This window comes from Cydia fagiglandana, chromosome 25 (assembly GCF_963556715.1).
Source record: "Cydia fagiglandana chromosome 25, ilCydFagi1.1, whole genome shotgun sequence".
NCBI classification, from domain to species: Eukaryota; Metazoa; Arthropoda; class Insecta; order Lepidoptera; family Tortricidae; genus Cydia; species Cydia fagiglandana.
In genome coordinates this window covers 6,816,894-6,834,393 of record NC_085956.1, presented here as the reverse complement: position 1 = coordinate 6,834,393, position 17,500 = coordinate 6,816,894, and the positions used below count along the sequence as shown (strand labels likewise).

Here is a 17,500-nt window from a genome sequence, read left to right as displayed (position 1 = left end):
ATGACGTTTGTGAGATGGAATGGCAGATCCGAGTAATTCCTTTGTACGTAGTAAATGGGACGAGATAGAAAAAAAAACGATGTCAACTGTCAGTGTCACTTAGCTCTCATTCCCGAAAAATAACGGACAAGCCTCATGTTACCTTGCGAATTGCTATTAATGTTATCATTGAGATTTTCGACGACCTCAGCACGACCCACGGACTTCTGATTCCCCACGACATCTGCGCGTATTTGGACAAAGATTGAATTTACTTTCGATAACTTGGCACTGCATAATTATTGGACAACGTTTTCTTCCCCACCCCTACACGACGGCCCCTGCGCTGACCCTTGGACAGAGTTTTGCAAGAAAAATAAGCGAGTTCATACGAAATTGCGAGCAGATTCTACAAATTTTAAATAATTATCATAGACAGTGATAAGCACCATGCCGTTGAATTAGAGGAGCAATGGCCGTACAGGAGTACGTATCCGTGAAATACATAGGTACATAAAACTTTCTTCACTTGTGTTTTGATTTTTATTATTAAATTGCCATGAGCTGTTAAGTTCCTAAACAAGAAATCGGTCTAATTTTTTCTAACAATTTCAACCATCTGTTAGTTTTGTGTGGTTATCCTCATTTTATGAATGTTGTTCTTATTTTCAGGTGGACGTAAACATTCATTGGCGGTATTATACTGATGGCTAATTAGAACCATTGAGCCATGACATACTTCCTTGCAGTGTTATTCGGCTAAGCCTCGAGCATCCTGTGAATCTGAAGGAATTTCCATAAAAAAGAGCAATCGAATTAGGACCAAGATATCCCGAGAATCTATAGACATTTTATAAAAAATTCAATAAAATGAAAATGGGAGACTCTCTTATTTTAACAATGTTACAAGATCATGTTCATGACAATGTTATGGTCTATACTTATTAAAATTTTAAAACCAACATGTCTTTATCTTTGACTTCAAAATGTACAAATGATTTGGGTTAAGTTTTATGAAATGCAACTTATGCTAAAAATCTATTATTATTATATGTCAAATTATCGTGAACTCGATGTTGCTTAAGGCGTATCCAGATTAGTCAATTTTTCGCCAATCTGATTAAATTGCCCGATCGAATCGGGTCGTACGGACGCAAACGCCAATTTGGCTAGCCGAATTCAACCGCCGATAATGACCAATAAAATGAGGTGCGGACACAAGAACACCAATTTGTGAGGCTAGTATTTTCGTTATGGGGCATTTTTTCAATTTAAATGGCTCTAATATCACCATAAATCTAAAATTGGAGATTGACGCCAATTTCATTTCTGATCAAATCGACCGATTTGATCAGTCCCGTCTGGATACCGCTTTAGCACCGCGAAAAGGCGCTGCGCGGTGCGCGCGGATTGACGCATGCGCGTACCGTATGCTTAGTATCTATGGTAATATAATTAAAAAAAATATGCAAATAAAAGGCGGCAAAGTTTATTCGTTGTGCAATACTCAATAAGTTACCGCTTGTTATTTTAATACTCGTAATAAACAAAATGAGTTCAAGTGACGAAAACGACCTGGAATAGACGGCACACCGCCTCATTTGAAAGCAGAAGCAAACTTAATAATGAATAACTAGCTTCCTGCTAAGTCCAGGGACAAATACAACAGGACTTACGACATGCTCATGCTGTGGAAGGACACAAGAAGGACAGCCAAAACGCAAGAAACACCTACTCTGAAAGTGGTTTTTAGCCTATTTCTGTGACCAAGTGAAAACTAAAAAGCCATTTACATTTAATATAAACTAAGAATATGCGTTGTTTTTTTAATTGTATTCGCGTCACTTTATCCCTATTAAATACGCTTTACTAAATTGAATTTGTTTTATTTCCTCACATAATTTGAGAACAGTGCTTACTATGTATACCTCAATGGAAGCAAAAATGTAGTATTTTTGCGAGTTGATACACTTGCTACTTGTGTATAGTGGCAAATGTATTAAATCCGCAATCAACGCTAATAAATATGTAAACAGGCCCCAACGTGAAGCACATTTACCCTACAGACATACTTATCCATACTGACCATATTTGAACCTCTCAACTCTCTTCAAGGGCACGCCACACAGCGTGATTCTATATACTGTTGTAATGTTAATGCTTAAGGATAATAATTTGTGGATTTATAAAATAAAACGAAACGAAATTTACTGGATTTATATTATATTATTTTGGATTTATATTATAAGTTTTCTAAAGTACAGTCGCCATCAGATATATTGGTGCAGCTTGGGTGCTCATAAATATCTGAACACGCCTCTATTATCAGGGCGTGCGTGTTCAGATATTGTGAACACCTTGCTGAGCCCATATATAATAGCCAATAACGACCTAGTTATAAGACTATTACAATCTTAATCATTATGTATGTATAATACAACAATTACGTTTATATAGTCCTCACAAACGTATAAGTTACCATTTTGGCCAATATATCTTCAAAGCTTGGCACCGAATCGCTGTTAAAGACTTTGGTGTGCTCAAATACGCTGAATTTGGAAAGTAACGTCTGTACTTCCTACAAGACGGTACGACGCAATTTGAGTTCATCTCTGTAATATTCTATTTCCATTCGAACGTTTCCGGGATCGTCTCCATCTATTGTGTTGATACTGAGATCCAAAATGACTCGTGTAGCAGTCCAAGAGTCGTGGTGAAGGCGTTAATGAAAATGTTCTCCAAGAAGCAGTGCCAAGTAGTCGAAAGCAATCGTTATCATTATCAAAATATCCGTGTTGATCGTGCTAGGGACGTTAAAATATTTATTCTAGAAATCACACCGACATCCAATTACAAGAAAGCACAAATGTTTCGTCCGACCATTATTTTCCAATTATTTGCAAGTTATTTTCCAAGAATGACACTGACAGGTGACAGCGTGTGAACAGATGGAGGGGGTCGCTGGAGAACGGCGGTCTTAAACTAAATGTGGCGAAGACAGAGTACATGGCCTGCAATAGTACAGATCCTCTACCCGTCCGCATAGGCGTGGACATGGTCGAGCGCACGGATCAAGTTAAGTACCTAGGATCTGTACTTAGCACTACCGGGGACATCGACAGCGACGTCAAAGCCCGAATTTCCGCTGCTTGGGTCAAATGGCGGGAGATGACTGGGGTTATTTGTGACCCCAAAATGCCGATTAAGTTGAAGGGACAGGTCTATAAGACCATCATTAGACCTGCCCTTCTGTACGGCAGCGAGACTTGGCCTTTACTAGAGCGGCACAAGCAGGAACTGCGTGTCACGGAAATGAAGATGCTACGGTGGATGTGCGGAGTTTCACGCAAGGATCGCGTCCGAAACGCCCACATTCGGGGTAGTCTTGGCGTCCGTGACATCGCAGACAAACTGCAAGAGTGTCGCCTTCGTTGGTATGGCCACGTCTCGCGCAGACCGGCAAGTTACGTGGGTAACAAATGCCTGGCCATGCCGCCTCCTCCCGGTACGGGAAGAAGAGGCCGGCCCAAGAAGCGATGGCTTGATGTCGTCAAGGAGGACATGCGTGCCAACGGACTCACTACCAGGGATGCCGAAGATCGGGCAAAGTGGTCACGAAGGAGTCGGAAGGCGGACCCCGGGTCCTCGCGCCCCGCGCGGGGGCACAGCCGGGATTGACGCCAGGAGGATGATGATGACACTGACAGTTGACATCGATTTTTTTTCTATCTCGCCCCATTTACTACGCGCAAAGGAATTAATTACTCGAATCTGCCATTTCACCTCACAAACGTCATATCGATCATTTAAAAAATTATATTTAATCAATAAAATGATATAAAAATAAAAGAGCTGCATTTCCGTGATCGCTATAATGAATACTATCGGGAAAAAATATAATTTTTAATACAGTTGCTCAAAAAGTGCTACTTTACGTAGCTGTTTAGCGTGCGGAAAGTTGGTTATCTCGAACTAGTGCTTTTTACTTTTCCAATTTTTTTAAATTTATACTTGTTCCAATTCACGACTACTTATTGATGAGTGTTAATATTAGTTTCCTTTAAACGTCGTAATCAGCATAAAAACCTACCGTTAATGTAAGAATACGAAAAATATTACATATTTCATATTTAATTATTTAGCTCTTCATCGTTATAACACGTTTAGTTTTTAATATTCAATATTGAAAATTCCGTTCTTAATAAGTTGACTGAATGGAACGGAATAGCTGCCAAACGCCCATAGATATAATATACTTAAAGGCGACGTTTAACCGAGCTGTCACTGTTACCACTTTTGTTTAGTGTACGATTAACAATGTTTTTCTTATTTTTTCGCAACTGTATTAAAAAACGTCGTTCGATACACGTGCGGAAATGTCATTCTTCACTCGTCCCGAGTCTTGCCACTCGCCTGCGGCTCGTGGCAAGATATCTCGGTACTCGTGAAGTAATGACATACCTTCCGCACTAGCATCGAAATGTACTATTGCCTATCTTCAAAAAACTTTACCTACCCAAGTGTTCGGGTACAGCAAGGCCCCTACGCTTTCTGTTCTCTTTGACGGCGCAGCAACTATTATAATTTCTCTCTCCTCGCTATTTTAAAAATACTATTTGTTAAAAAAGGACAACCATACTGTTGACAAGGTGAACTTCAAATCAAGTGTTGCCTTTTTTGATGCATCCAGGCTGTGTATGTGTGCGTAAAAACGTGTATGTGTGCTCGTTTAGGGATGTGAAAAGTCGATTTTAATCATGTTATATATCGATAAACGCGAAATAGCTATTAATTGAAGCTTCAATATCTTCGTTAAACATATACATGTATAATTGAAATGCTAATGAATAATAAATATATTAGAATATAATAAAATATTTCAATTATTGCGGAACACATATCTTAGTAGGTATTTATGTATTTTAATTAAATATTTGAACTTTCCCTTGGTTCCCTGCTGGGGCGTGACGATAAAATTGTGATCTGATAACCACAATAAAGAATAAAAGCGTTTTTGTTCATTTTAGATATCGTCAAACCTTTGAAGTAAAATTAAAATTGTAAGAAATGTCGATAGTTTATCGATATGACTTTATCGACATGGCTACAGCAAGGTGGTGTTAAATTGTTAATCGTACACTAAACAAAAGTGGCAACAGTGACAGCTCGCTGAGACACCGTCTTTATATATTATAAGTCTATGGGGTACAGAGCCAAGGCCGTAGGGGCCATTTCGATGAGGGGTAGATACGGTGGACATTAACTGTATCACCTGTGTTCCATAAATATTTTATTTACTTTATTTTAAGTACTCTTATTGTTATTGTAAAACTTACCGCCACAGCGAACAAGCCGGCCAGCAATAATAACAACATGGCGATTCGAGTACAAAAGCACAAATGCTTACAGCATTATTCTCAGTCTCTGTGTCCCACAAGGTTTGTTTAGTGTAGTTTTTGCTGTTGTGATGCGGTGAGGTTCGGATACGTAATATAATTAAATCAAGGAGATACCTACTATTAAAATTAAGTATAAACTAAATTAATTAGAACTAATCAAATAAATAAATAAATAAAACTTACCTAATTTAATTATATCACTTAGTAGTAATATACTTAGTGGTTTTGGGCTCTGAAGGGGATTTAGCATTTTATTTCGTGTTAACGAGGATATCGTCTTATCGAGGTTAGAGTTAGGGAGTTTCCACTGTATTAATATTAATTACCTATTATATACTTACTTATTGGTGTTACTTAGTAGTACTTAATATAATTATATTAGGTAAGTTTTATTTATTTGATTAGTTCTAATTTATTTAGTAAGATTTATTTAGCAAAAGCTAGTGCTTTTGCCCGCGACTTCGTCTGCGTGGAGTTAGTAATTTGGGTAGCTTATTTTTTATCCAATCTGCTTTTTATCGATTCCTCACTTCCACCCCCCTTTTTACCCCCTTAAAGGACGTTTTCTGTGATAAAAACTACCCTATGTACCTAGTACTTCCTCGGGACGGGAAATTTCAATTAAATCGGTTCAGCGGTTTAAGCGTGAAGAGGTAACAGACAGCCAGACAGAGAGACACACTTTCGCAATTATAATATTAGTATGGATTATATGCCTTTGCACCTAATGCATCGTATCGTATTTAGTTAAGTTCCTAGGGTTAGTCCTTAGCTACTTCTTTAAAGTCTTGCCGTCATGTACAAATCTATTAGGTACCTATCTTAGTTTCGTATGTAGGTATCTCTCTCAGTTACTTAAAGGTTAGCTGGAAGACATCCCTTAGGCGATAAGTTGGCCTTTGTATTGTTATTTTAATAATTTTATAAGGTATTGTGGTATATATCCGAACGTATCTTATAAAATTCCTCAGTACGTCCAGAAACAAACATAACATTGACTAAGTTAAACAAATTAGAACTGTATTACATCTAGTTAAAGTCCAAGTACAATGCAGATTTATCTTTGCTCCGTATGATAAGTTACCGGTTTGGTCACTAGTTACTTAATAACCTGTAGCCGCCCAGAGACCTATAAAAAGGTCTCTTGTTACATTCTAATTTGGACTTTGTGTTGACAAAATAAAATTTCATTTTGTTTGGCAAGGTTTGACGTAAGGGATGCTAGAGGATAAAGATATAAGATATGTTATACTTCCTAATGATATAAAGACGTAAGCGCCTGACGTGTTGTATTGAAACCTGTCGTTTTGAGTTGAGTAGGCAGTTTTGAAGGCTATAGTAATTATGCGCAAGTTTTTCTTAGGATTAAGCTATTAAGGGCAAAACCACATTATAAGTAAATATGTAATTTATTCCGACAATCCGATATTACTGCAATGTTCTGCCGCCAGAGTGCAGCACTAGTGTACCCAGTAAACCATTGAAACGTTATACATACTAGGCCTGACAAGTTTTCACTATGACATTGATACATCAAGGCGGTTTGTTTACAGGTGGCCTACAGCGAAACGCGAAAATCTAAATTTCGTTAATTGCCTCTCTATCGATCGAATATGCAAGAATGATTGAGAGGCAGCAACCGAATTTTCGTGTTTCGCGGTAGGCCCTGTGAGTATGCTAGTGACGCCCTCTACGCAGAGTTTTGCGTAACAAGAACATTAACATAAAAACCGGGCAAGTGCGACTCGGACTCACGCACGAAGGGTTCCGTACCATAATGCAAAAAAGGCAAAAAAAAATCGGTCACCCATCTAAGTACTGACCCCGCCCGACGTTGCTTTACTTCGGTCAAAAATCACGTTTGTTGTAGGTATGGGAACCCCACTTAAATCTTTATTTTATTCTGTTTTTAGTATTGTTATAGCGGCAACAGAAATACATCATCTGTGAAAATTTTTGTATTGTCTATCTATCACGGTTCGTGGGATACAGCCTGGTGACAGACGGACGGACGGACGGGCGGACGGACGGACAGCAGAGTCTTAAGTAATAGGGTCCCGATTTACCGTTTGGGTACGGAACCCTAGAAATAATCACCTTCATGAGCTTGTGTGATAATTTTGATGATTTATTTATTTATTCAACCTCGACAAACCTCGACGGCGTTGGCGGGATGACCTCGACGCCTTTGACAGGAACTGGTGGGAGACTGGTCAAGACCGGGATACGTGGGAAGGGAGGAGGGAGGCCTTTGCAGCAGTGGGACACTCTAGGCCCATATAAATAAATAAAGAAAGTTAGGTCAACGCCTCCGAGAAAAAATCGGCGACCCCAGGTCCGGCGCATATTTAGTCCACCATATTTCGCTGGCCACCACCGGCCACCGGTCACCGGTGGACGGGTAGCAGCGTCCCTGAAATTCGGTGTAGGTACTCGACTGCGATCGCCAATCCGCCTGCCAAGCGTGGTGATTATGGCATTCATCCCCCAAAAGGGGGAGGCCTATGTTCAGCAGTGGACGTCTTATGGCTGGGATGATGATGATGATGATGATTTCGCTGGCTGTTCAAGGAGGCAACGCCAGCAGTGTCAGGCGTGGCTCACTCCGAGATTTCGTCGCTTTGCAACAGGTAAAAATATATGACGCGCTCTTATTGCGCTCCAAATAAGAACGTGTCACATATTTTTGCGGCCCTAGTTGTGTAAGATACTATTGCTGATGACTGTACAACTGTCCCACACCAATTTTGGTGGCGACAGCGCCACGTGCGACTTATGGCTAGCGGTATCTGTCCTATCGTAACAGACGCGTTTTGTTAGAGAGTGAATCTTCTGCATCTAGTACTAGTATTTATTCTGTGTCAATGTGCTAGGCACATTTACCCGGGTAGTCTGTAAATTTCTATATTACTTTTTATATTTGTTATATCAATAAATAATAAATTAAAAAAATATATTTATTTATTTATTGAAAATTTTAATGGTAACGTTCCTAATCGATATCTTGATTCCTTCCGTTCTTCCACTTAAGCATCGACTTCGGGATAGTACTGGGGGGAACATCGTACTTTTCGAAGGGGTAGTGGGTCAAGTCCTGCCAGTACGTGGGTCTGTTCGAGCGGTAGTTGATGTCGAACTTCGCTAATGTGTCGAACTCCGACTGCGACAGTTCGAAGTCGAAGATGGAGGCGTTTTCGACGACGCGGCTCGGTGTGACCGTCTTTGGGAGGGTGATGATGCCTCGTTGGTACTGGAAAGAAAGCGAAATAAATACAGTGCATAATTGTTTTCCATCGTATTATCTCGGAAACGTTCGTATTTGTCATGTTACTTCAGTTAACTTCAGTACTTTTTGTACCGAGATTTACTGAAATAGAAAGGCACGTTCGTTCACTCGTACGTTTCCGTGAAAGTACGATGGAAAATAATTATGCACTACATCTGTAGTTAAGTATTAACGCCTAAGTTTTTCGGCTGAATTTGAATGTTCACAATCGGTCAAATTGTTCGTCAAACCAAGATTTGCATGAATCTTATGTTTCCTTTCAAATATAGGCACGCTTGACCTTCTAATTAATGCCCAATAGGTAGTATGCCAAGGTAAAGATATAACAAGGTTCAAATTAAAAATAAAGAAATTTTGTATGGTGTACCCTTACATGAGGCACATTGGTGTGACGTTTCACGTCTATTCAGTCTAGTACAGGAAGTTATTGATGATGAGGGCCTACCGCGAATCACGTTCGACGTGTTGCCTCTCTGTCGCACTTGTAAATTCGTAGGTACGTAAGTGTGACAGGAAGGCAACACGTCGAACGAGATTCGTGTTAGGTCCTCAGTTTTGAATGATTCACGGTTAGTTTCACTAGTTCCCGATATTCACGGTTCATATATCCCGGTCGACATAAGTCTATCGATGATCTTACCAAGTATCTGAGCACGACTTGTGTGACAGACTTGTTATATTTCTTGGCAATAGCGACGAGGGTGGGGTCGTCCATCTTCGGTCCCTTAGCGTCGGGGGCCGCACGGCTGGGGATCATGGCTCCGAAGGGCGCCCAGGCGACTACCCTGATGTTCTGAGAGGTGCAGTAGTCGACTAGCTCCTTCTGGCCGAAAGCGAGGTTGAGCTGAGGAGAATATGAATAAACTAAGAATTTTTGACTAAAAAGAGTAGGTAAAGTGGGTCAAAAATCTTTTCAATGTCTTGTTTATTGTCCCCAAAAATGCGACGAAGTGGAGGTTTTAGCATGGGGGTGAAATTTAGTTTTAAAATCTGAAAAGAATTATAATCTACAGTTAGAAAGACATACAATTGCACTCAACTTTTTTTTGTTTATTTGATAAAAGACAAAAATAGAAGCGTGAAAGAGTGGTCAGAAACAAGACAACGAAAAGAATTTTGACCCAAGTATACATCCGAGCTGTTATGATTTCTCTCCTGTGCCCTAGTCAACAGCTTGTCTGCAATGTAGGTAATGCTTTTATCATACTTAGGTATCTAAATACAAGGAGTACTCTTACATGTAGATAATTTCATTTCATTTCATTTCATTTCATTTATTTACTTCAGACATACATATCCATAAAATTGTTAGTAATTACATATTTACAAGACTTATCAAAACTATGGTTAGTAACATAGTATATGCAAGTAATTTAAAAATAAAATAAAATAAAATACAAAGTTAGTTATTATAATTATATATAAAGTTGGATACCCCGTCAGTCGTCAAAGGTTTAATAAGAAAATCAACCTTTAAAGTCCTCAACTTTTGGGTATGTCCACCGGAAAAACATGGTTTTGAGTTTGACCCTAATACCTACCTCGACTTGCGGTTGGTGACGCGTCAGACCCTTCTTGAGGACGGTCTCGAAGCCCCACCAGGCCTCTAGGAAGTCGATATCAGTACCTACGTCACCTACGTGTGCTCTTGTGGGTCATACCTCGACTTGATTGGTGACTGGTTTGATGTTGCTATTGGCGACGAGGCGCTTCAGTTGTCCAACGTTAAAGTTGGAGACGCCGATGGAGCGCGTCAGACCCTTTTTGAGGAAGGTCTCGAAGACCCGCCAGGTGTCTAGGTAGTCGACCTTTCGGTCTACCCCTTCTTGCTGGAATAAAATACACACAAAACTATTTATTTATAATTAGGACACAATACATAAACATCTTAAATAATTACGAAAGTAACTATCCGTCAAAACCCGTTCCTTATCGCTTCCGGTGCAAAAGTGCCCATAACACTCACGGCATTACCCCGCTGGATGGCTATGGACAGCCTCTGCACCAGAAACGATTCGGAGCGGGGATCCTCTCCCTTTTGCCTGAGTCGACGGCCTATGTCACGCACAAATTGTTTCGCGTCAGCACCCCAGCAGCCCGCCGTTTCCACCGCAGTTGAATCATGTCCGTCGAATGCCGGATGACTTGTGGGCTAAGTCATAGGTAATAGAGAAATAGTGCTCACTCCATACATCAGTTTTGGTACCAAAAAGACTATTATTTTCACTATCGACATCTAGCATCGATTAGAGGAGTTATCAGTACTGCTAACTACTTGACAATAGATGTAGCAGTACTGATAATTCCGCTACTCGATGCTAGATGTCGACTGTGAAAATAATAGTCTCTTTGGTACCAAAACGGATGGCCAAGTTAACCACGGAGTGGGAGCCCCACGAGTATAACCGGGGATCCGGCAGGCCTCGTCGGCGATGGCGGGATAACTTGACTCTGTACCACCACCAACTGGGAACTATACTCACAGTGTAGGACATCGGCCAGTGCACGAGCACCTGGTCCACGTAGTCGAGGCCTAGACGGCGCAGGGAGCCGCGCAACGAGGCCTCCGCGTCGGCCTCCGTGGCGTACGTCGGCCACACCTGGAAGAATATGATAATTGGGTCTGTCAGAGTTGGGTATCAGTTATGGGTAAGTCCAGAGGAAAGACCTGAATATGGTTTGAGTTTGACCCAATTTTGATGGAACAGCTTGAAAGAGACAGTTCTAGTAATCAAAGAGAATGAGGAATGTTGATCTGTTTGTGGCGACATAGTGGCAATTAAAAAGTTTTCCGTTCCGCCGTTCTTTATCTTCTGTTGTATGACTTGTATGATGTCCGACATGATAACATATGAAGCTTGACCTTTTGTACCATTAATGATCAAGGGATCAACTTATCAATAACCTTGACTTTGTGGCTAGTTTTTGTCAACGAGACTTCCTACCAACCCAAAGGAAACGAAAGGTAGACCGTAGACCTCTAAAGCTTGTACGGCTACCACCAGTTTTGACATTGACAGATAGGCTCGCGTCTACGTAATTCACTTTCCATACATCTCGCTTGCACTAATATGCGAGTACGAGCGAGATGCATAGAAAGTAAGTTACTTAGACGCGAGCGTATCTGTCAATGTCAAAACTGGTGGTAGTGGTTCTGGTCTATATCATGTGTATGAGAAATTTACTAAGTAAGTCTGAAATGTATTAAGTCCCGTTATAATTTTACAAGCTTTTTATTGACTTGCAATGTATATGTAATATGTCAAACGGGTCAAATCTTGCAAGTTAAATTTGACCCACTTCCCGACTTCCAATGAAGCTGAAAATTTGCATACATATGAGTCGGGTGACAATGCAATATTATAACACCGAGCTGATCTGATGATGGAGACAGGAGGTGGCCATAGGAACTCGAAACAACGAAACCTAATTGTGTTTGGGGTTTTTAGAATTGTCTCGATGAGCATTCGTTGCCTGTGGAAAAAAGTAGTCAGCGATAAAAGTACCAAAAATTTTTGCCAAAAAGTTTTGTACCTTGGTGGTGATAAAAAGGTCTTCCCGCTTCACGACGCCATCTTGGATCTTCTTCTTGATAATCTGTCCGATCTCGGGCTCGATCCTGTACAGGTGTGCCGTGTCGATGTGTCTGTATCCCACGTCGATGGCGTACGAGATGCAGTCTACCATCTTGTCCCAACCGGAGTAGTCAAACTCTCCGTCCTGGAGAGGTGAAGATTTTGGATCAGTTTGGATCTAATGGTAAACATATAATAACCATGCCATATTTAAGATGGTAAACCCAATTCCATGTGAATTTTGAATAAGTATTTTGAGGAAAGTATCTAGATACGAGTATACTGAGGCCTGAACCATGTAAGTACTATTATGTTGATTTAAAAAGAAAGTTTCTCTAATTTTCTCAAACTATCAATTTACTAGTCATCATCTCAGCCAGCCAATTTACTAGTGTTGCTGTAATTTTTGTGACGGTATCTTCACCTAACGGCTCTGTCACGACACTGTGCGATTAGCGGCGGCGACGGCGGCAACCATAGGTTGGAGCGAGTCACAGCGATCGGATCTTTCGTTCCCACTTATACTTGCCGCCGCCAGTGCCGCCGGTCGCGCAATGTCATGGCCGAGCCGGAATACTCTCCAAAAAGTTTAACAACCTTAGACATTAAAATTGGTGACTTGTCACGGGATATCACACCCTCGTCATCATCATCCATGATATAATGATGTCGTCATAGCGCCGTCTACCGAACTGTGGTCCCATGGCTGAGAGATCATCATCATCATCATCATCATCATCATAATCATCATCATCATCATCATCATCATCATAGTGCTTACCGGGGTGAGACCGAGCCACGTCCCGTAACCCAGAGCTGGCATTTGGATGCCATTGTTGAGCGTGAAAGTGGGGATGTTGACCTGGAAAACAAAAGAAAAGAATTATGTGGTACCAAATCATAGTCTAATAAAACATGGTCTTCTCTTCCCAGAGTGACACAAGCCTACGTCACAATAACATGGCCGCTATATATAGCGCTATCGCATGTTATCATATAGCGCTGTCGCGTGATGACGTAGGCTTGTGTCAGTCACGTGACCACGAAAAGACGGGAAGAGAGTACCAGCCGGAGTATATTATTATACCATGGTACCAAAGAGAATAGAGTGTTTAGAGAGTTACTGTCATGGTAAATTATGTAGCTACAGTACATTTACTAGTTGCCATCTTTCGACAGAAGATTAAAACTGTTAGAACGCCATTTGACTTTGATCCTTATTCTTTCACTGATGTGTTAACTTGTTGTGGCTCCTCTACACGATGGGCCAGCGCCGGCCACTCCAAGGGACGCATTTATGCGTTGGAGGGAGCAAGTGATATTGCTATCTCATTCTACCGCATGGCTGCGTCCCTTGGAGATGCCGGCGTTGGCCCATCGTGTAGAGAAGCCATTAGATATATAAGGCCAGGTGGGGTTAGAAAAACACCGGCCAAGAAGACACTTGTAGGGAACCCTCATACTGTTTCTCTTGTTCCGAGTAAAATAAACTATTATGTGTCATTTACCCCATCTGACTGTAAGACTCAGAAAAGCAGTGGTGGCCGAGTGGATATGACGTCTGACTTTCAATCCGGAGGTCGCGGGTTCAAATCCTGGCTCGTACCAATGAGTTTTTCGGAACTTATGTACGAAATATCATTTGATATTTACCACTAGCTTTTCGGTGAAGGAAAAATATCGTGAGGAAACCTGCATAAGTAAGCCTGCATACATTTGCGAAGAAATTCAAAGGTGTATGTGAAGTCCCCAATCCGCATTGGACTAGCGTGGGGACTATAGCCCCCAAGCCCTCTCGCGCATGAGAGGAGGCCTGTGCTCAGCAGTGGGACGTATATAGGCTGAAATGATGACTGTAAGACTCATTTATCTCAAAATTACTTTTATGTTATAAATATATATTATATTATGTATTTGTATCACATACCGTCAAGGAACTTGATACTACATATTTTACGATTGGTTGGTTTATATTTACAGATTATATATATTAATGTAAACAATTGTAAATATTTGTATTTCAATATTTAGATATACCTATATTACCTATAGATAATTTTATTATGTAAGCTCACAAGAGGCATGATATCATGGTAGATAACATTGATAACCTTTCCTACTTATATTTCCTACTAATATGAATTAGTTACACATAATTTTTTTTACATACGAAACTGAATAAGTACCTATGTACCTATTTATTTTCGTATGTTGTTTCCATATTTAATTGCCGGCCCTTAATTTATACTTTATTTAACATAAAAGGTAAGACTATCACCAGTATCACCGGGGTGACTATCACTTGTATGAAAACCTCATACTGTTTGTCTTGTCTTGCCCCAAGCAAAATAAATCAATCCATGGTTGGTTTAATTTTGTCGGACGAACGAAACTTGGTTTTTTACGGCCACAACGCGTTGTTTGCGGCCACATGTGTTTTTGATCGGCTGGTCGGTGATCACGTGGTGCTTTCCATAGAAAACGAAGCGCCGGAAGCTCCGGGCTCGCCCCGGCCCGGTCTAGCGTGAGCAGAGCGTGATTCGTCCTTTAGGCGTAGGCAGGGGTGCGAAACTCCTGACTTCGGTCAAACTCGGCTCCGCTCGGCTCAGCATTGCTCCGAGGAATTATTAGGGTTGGCACCACTTTACTTCCTTTTGCGTGCACGACCACAGATAAGATAATCACTTGATTTTTGACAACCCTAAATAGCCGAAAGGGATAGTGCCATATATTAGAAAGGGACGGCATCGGTTTTGTAGGAAGTTTCCTTTCTGTACGGTAGTACTATTAATTATTCTGTGGCGTAGGAGCGCGGGGCCCCTAAACGCGCGTGGCCTGCGGCATTTGATACTTTTGCCACGAGGCTAATCTGAACACGCCTTTACTGTCAGGGCGTTAGAGTACGTGTTCAGATATTGTGAACACCTTGGCCGCCCCGATATATTCGACTGTTTGTATTGTAGAATAGCTTCAACGTCGCGTCGCAAGCGCAAGTTTGACATCGGTGACATTTAATTGTACATCGGTGGACCTTATTACAAAAGGCATAAGGCCCACTAATATAAAATTAACAGTGTGGGCGATGGAACAGCACGGAATAAATAATAATACATAGCAAACGGCAGAATGAGTATCTATTTATAAAATACGGAACCGGCGTCGGCGACTCGTTTACATTAAACACGCCGCGGAATATTATGTCGGGCGATTTTGTTTGTGAATTGATACGACCTATGAATGAGAATTAATTATAATAGTTAAAGAAAAAATACGTTGTAATAGTTAAAGAAAAATTTAGTTACAAAATTAAGTGCCTTGGATACCTACAAAATAGATTAGCCTTTAGTGGGAAATGAAAAAAACTAAATTAATACAATATATCGTTTTATAATCATTGATAATCATGACAGCAGCGCAGTAGTTGCTAAGCGGGTGAGGTGTTCAAATAAAATGATCTTGAAGCAACGTTATTGTTAAGAGAATAAGAGCGTGTCAAGGTAATTTTGAACACCCCGACCGCTCAGCAACCTCTGCTGCTGACTACCTATTCGTTTTTTTAGCATTAGAAAGAACTTCGCAGAAGTATGCTTGTGGTTCCAATTCCGGCACTTTTAGCGGTAATAATTTGAAGTAAATTAAGTATATGTATTGACTATGCTACATTAGATAATTCAATGATAATTCAATAATTATTAACAATTAAAGAGCCTGATAAAAACTGCACGCTTGCTTCTGTGGAGTTCATTCTAATGCTAAAAAACCGGGCAAGTGCGAGTCGGACTCGCGCACGAAGGGTTCCGTACCATAAAGCAAAAAAAACGGAAAAAAATGCAAAAAAAAAAACGGTCACCCATCCAAGTACTGACCACGCCCGACGTTGCTTAACTTTGGTCAAAAATCACGTTTGCTGTATGGGAGCCCCACTTAAATCTTTATTTTATTCTGTTTTTAGTATTTGTTGTCATAGCGGCAACAGAAATACATCATCTGTGAAAATTTCCCCTGTCTAGCTATCACGGTTCGTGAGATACAGCCTGGTGACAGACGGACGGACGGACGGACGGACGGACGGACGGACAGCGAAGTCTTAGTAATAGGGTCCCGTTTTACCCTTTGGGTACGGAACCCTAAAAAAACGAACTATACAAGAGCGAATTGGCCAGAAACAGTTTTGATATTACTCATGTTGATTCTGTAAACATCGGTAAGAATTTAATGTCTTCTCTTTGTATGATAAGTTGATAAGAATTCCGACCGAATTTTTAGTCGAAATTTTTCCGTATCTTCGAAAATGTTTTTTTCTGCTTTTGCCAAAACCAAGGTTATTAAAATTGGTAAAGGATTATTTGTACTCTCGCGATTTATACACATAATAATTAAACGTACAAATCGTTAATGACATTAATTAATTAATGTCATTGTCTATTTAAATTAATGCGATTAATATTATAATTAATGTTATTTAATCGCGTTAGACCCGTTAATTACATTAATTAATGTGGTAAAGGATTGTTTTCATATTCAATTACACAAACGGGTCTATACCGCGATATAATTTCATTGTTTTTACCTTTAATTCGGTAGACCCGTTTGTGTAATTGAATATGTGTACAAAACGCGAGAGTTTAAAGTGTTATAAGGATTGTTTTATCAGAATCAGAATTGTTTATTGCACTCATATTAGTATACAGTTCTTAAAAACTACTAGTACAGTTCCACATGAACCCTGTAAGGGTATAGCGATATACTTAACACTAACTTATGAGATAACATGCATCATAGGCCAATTCCTAAGGGCTAATGTATGATTTGCAATGGTGTCTCTTGTAACCTTTTTAGGGTTCCGTACCCAAAGGGTAAAACGGGACCCTATTACTAAGACTTCGCTGTCCGTCCATCCGTCCGTCCGTCCGTCCGTCCGTCTGTCACCAGGCTGTATCTCACGAACCGTGATATCTAGACAGTTGAAATTTTCCCATACAACAAACGTGATTTTTGACCAAAGTTAAGCAACGTCGGGCGGGGTCAGTACTTGGATGGGTGACCGTTTTTTTTTTGCTTTTTTTTGTTGTTTTTTTTTTTTTGCATTGTGGTGCGGAACCCTTCGTGCGCGAGTCCGACTCGCACTTGCCCGGTTTTTTCCAAACTTATATCTTCTCTGTGCCGGTTATTCATCATTTATTAGGTAAGTATATAAGTATATATGTGTGTAAATAAATGTGAGTTACCTTGGCCATGGTGCGTCCGCGGTCTCCGGCAGC

General features: G+C 40.4%; 1 protein-coding gene across 1 annotated transcript in view; it reads right to left on the bottom strand.

The window, feature by feature from the left end:
- Window positions 1–17,500, bottom strand: part of LOC134676839 (uncharacterized) — a 26,730-nt gene extending 9,230 nt beyond the window's left edge. Inside the window, exons 1-8 of the mRNA XM_063535220.1 lie at window positions 17,468–17,500; window positions 13,021–13,101; window positions 12,199–12,384; window positions 11,148–11,264; window positions 10,326–10,493; window positions 9,305–9,508; window positions 8,374–8,628; window positions 5,316–5,381 (exon numbers count right to left, since the gene is read on the bottom strand). Of these exons, the coding sequence (XP_063391290.1) occupies window positions 5,316–5,381; window positions 8,374–8,628; window positions 9,305–9,508; window positions 10,326–10,493; window positions 11,148–11,264; window positions 12,199–12,384; window positions 13,021–13,101; window positions 17,468–17,476 (1,086 nt within the window). The 5' untranslated portion in view covers window positions 17,477–17,500. The remainder of the gene's footprint in view (window positions 1–5,315; window positions 5,382–8,373; window positions 8,629–9,304; window positions 9,509–10,325; window positions 10,494–11,147; window positions 11,265–12,198; window positions 12,385–13,020; window positions 13,102–17,467) is intronic.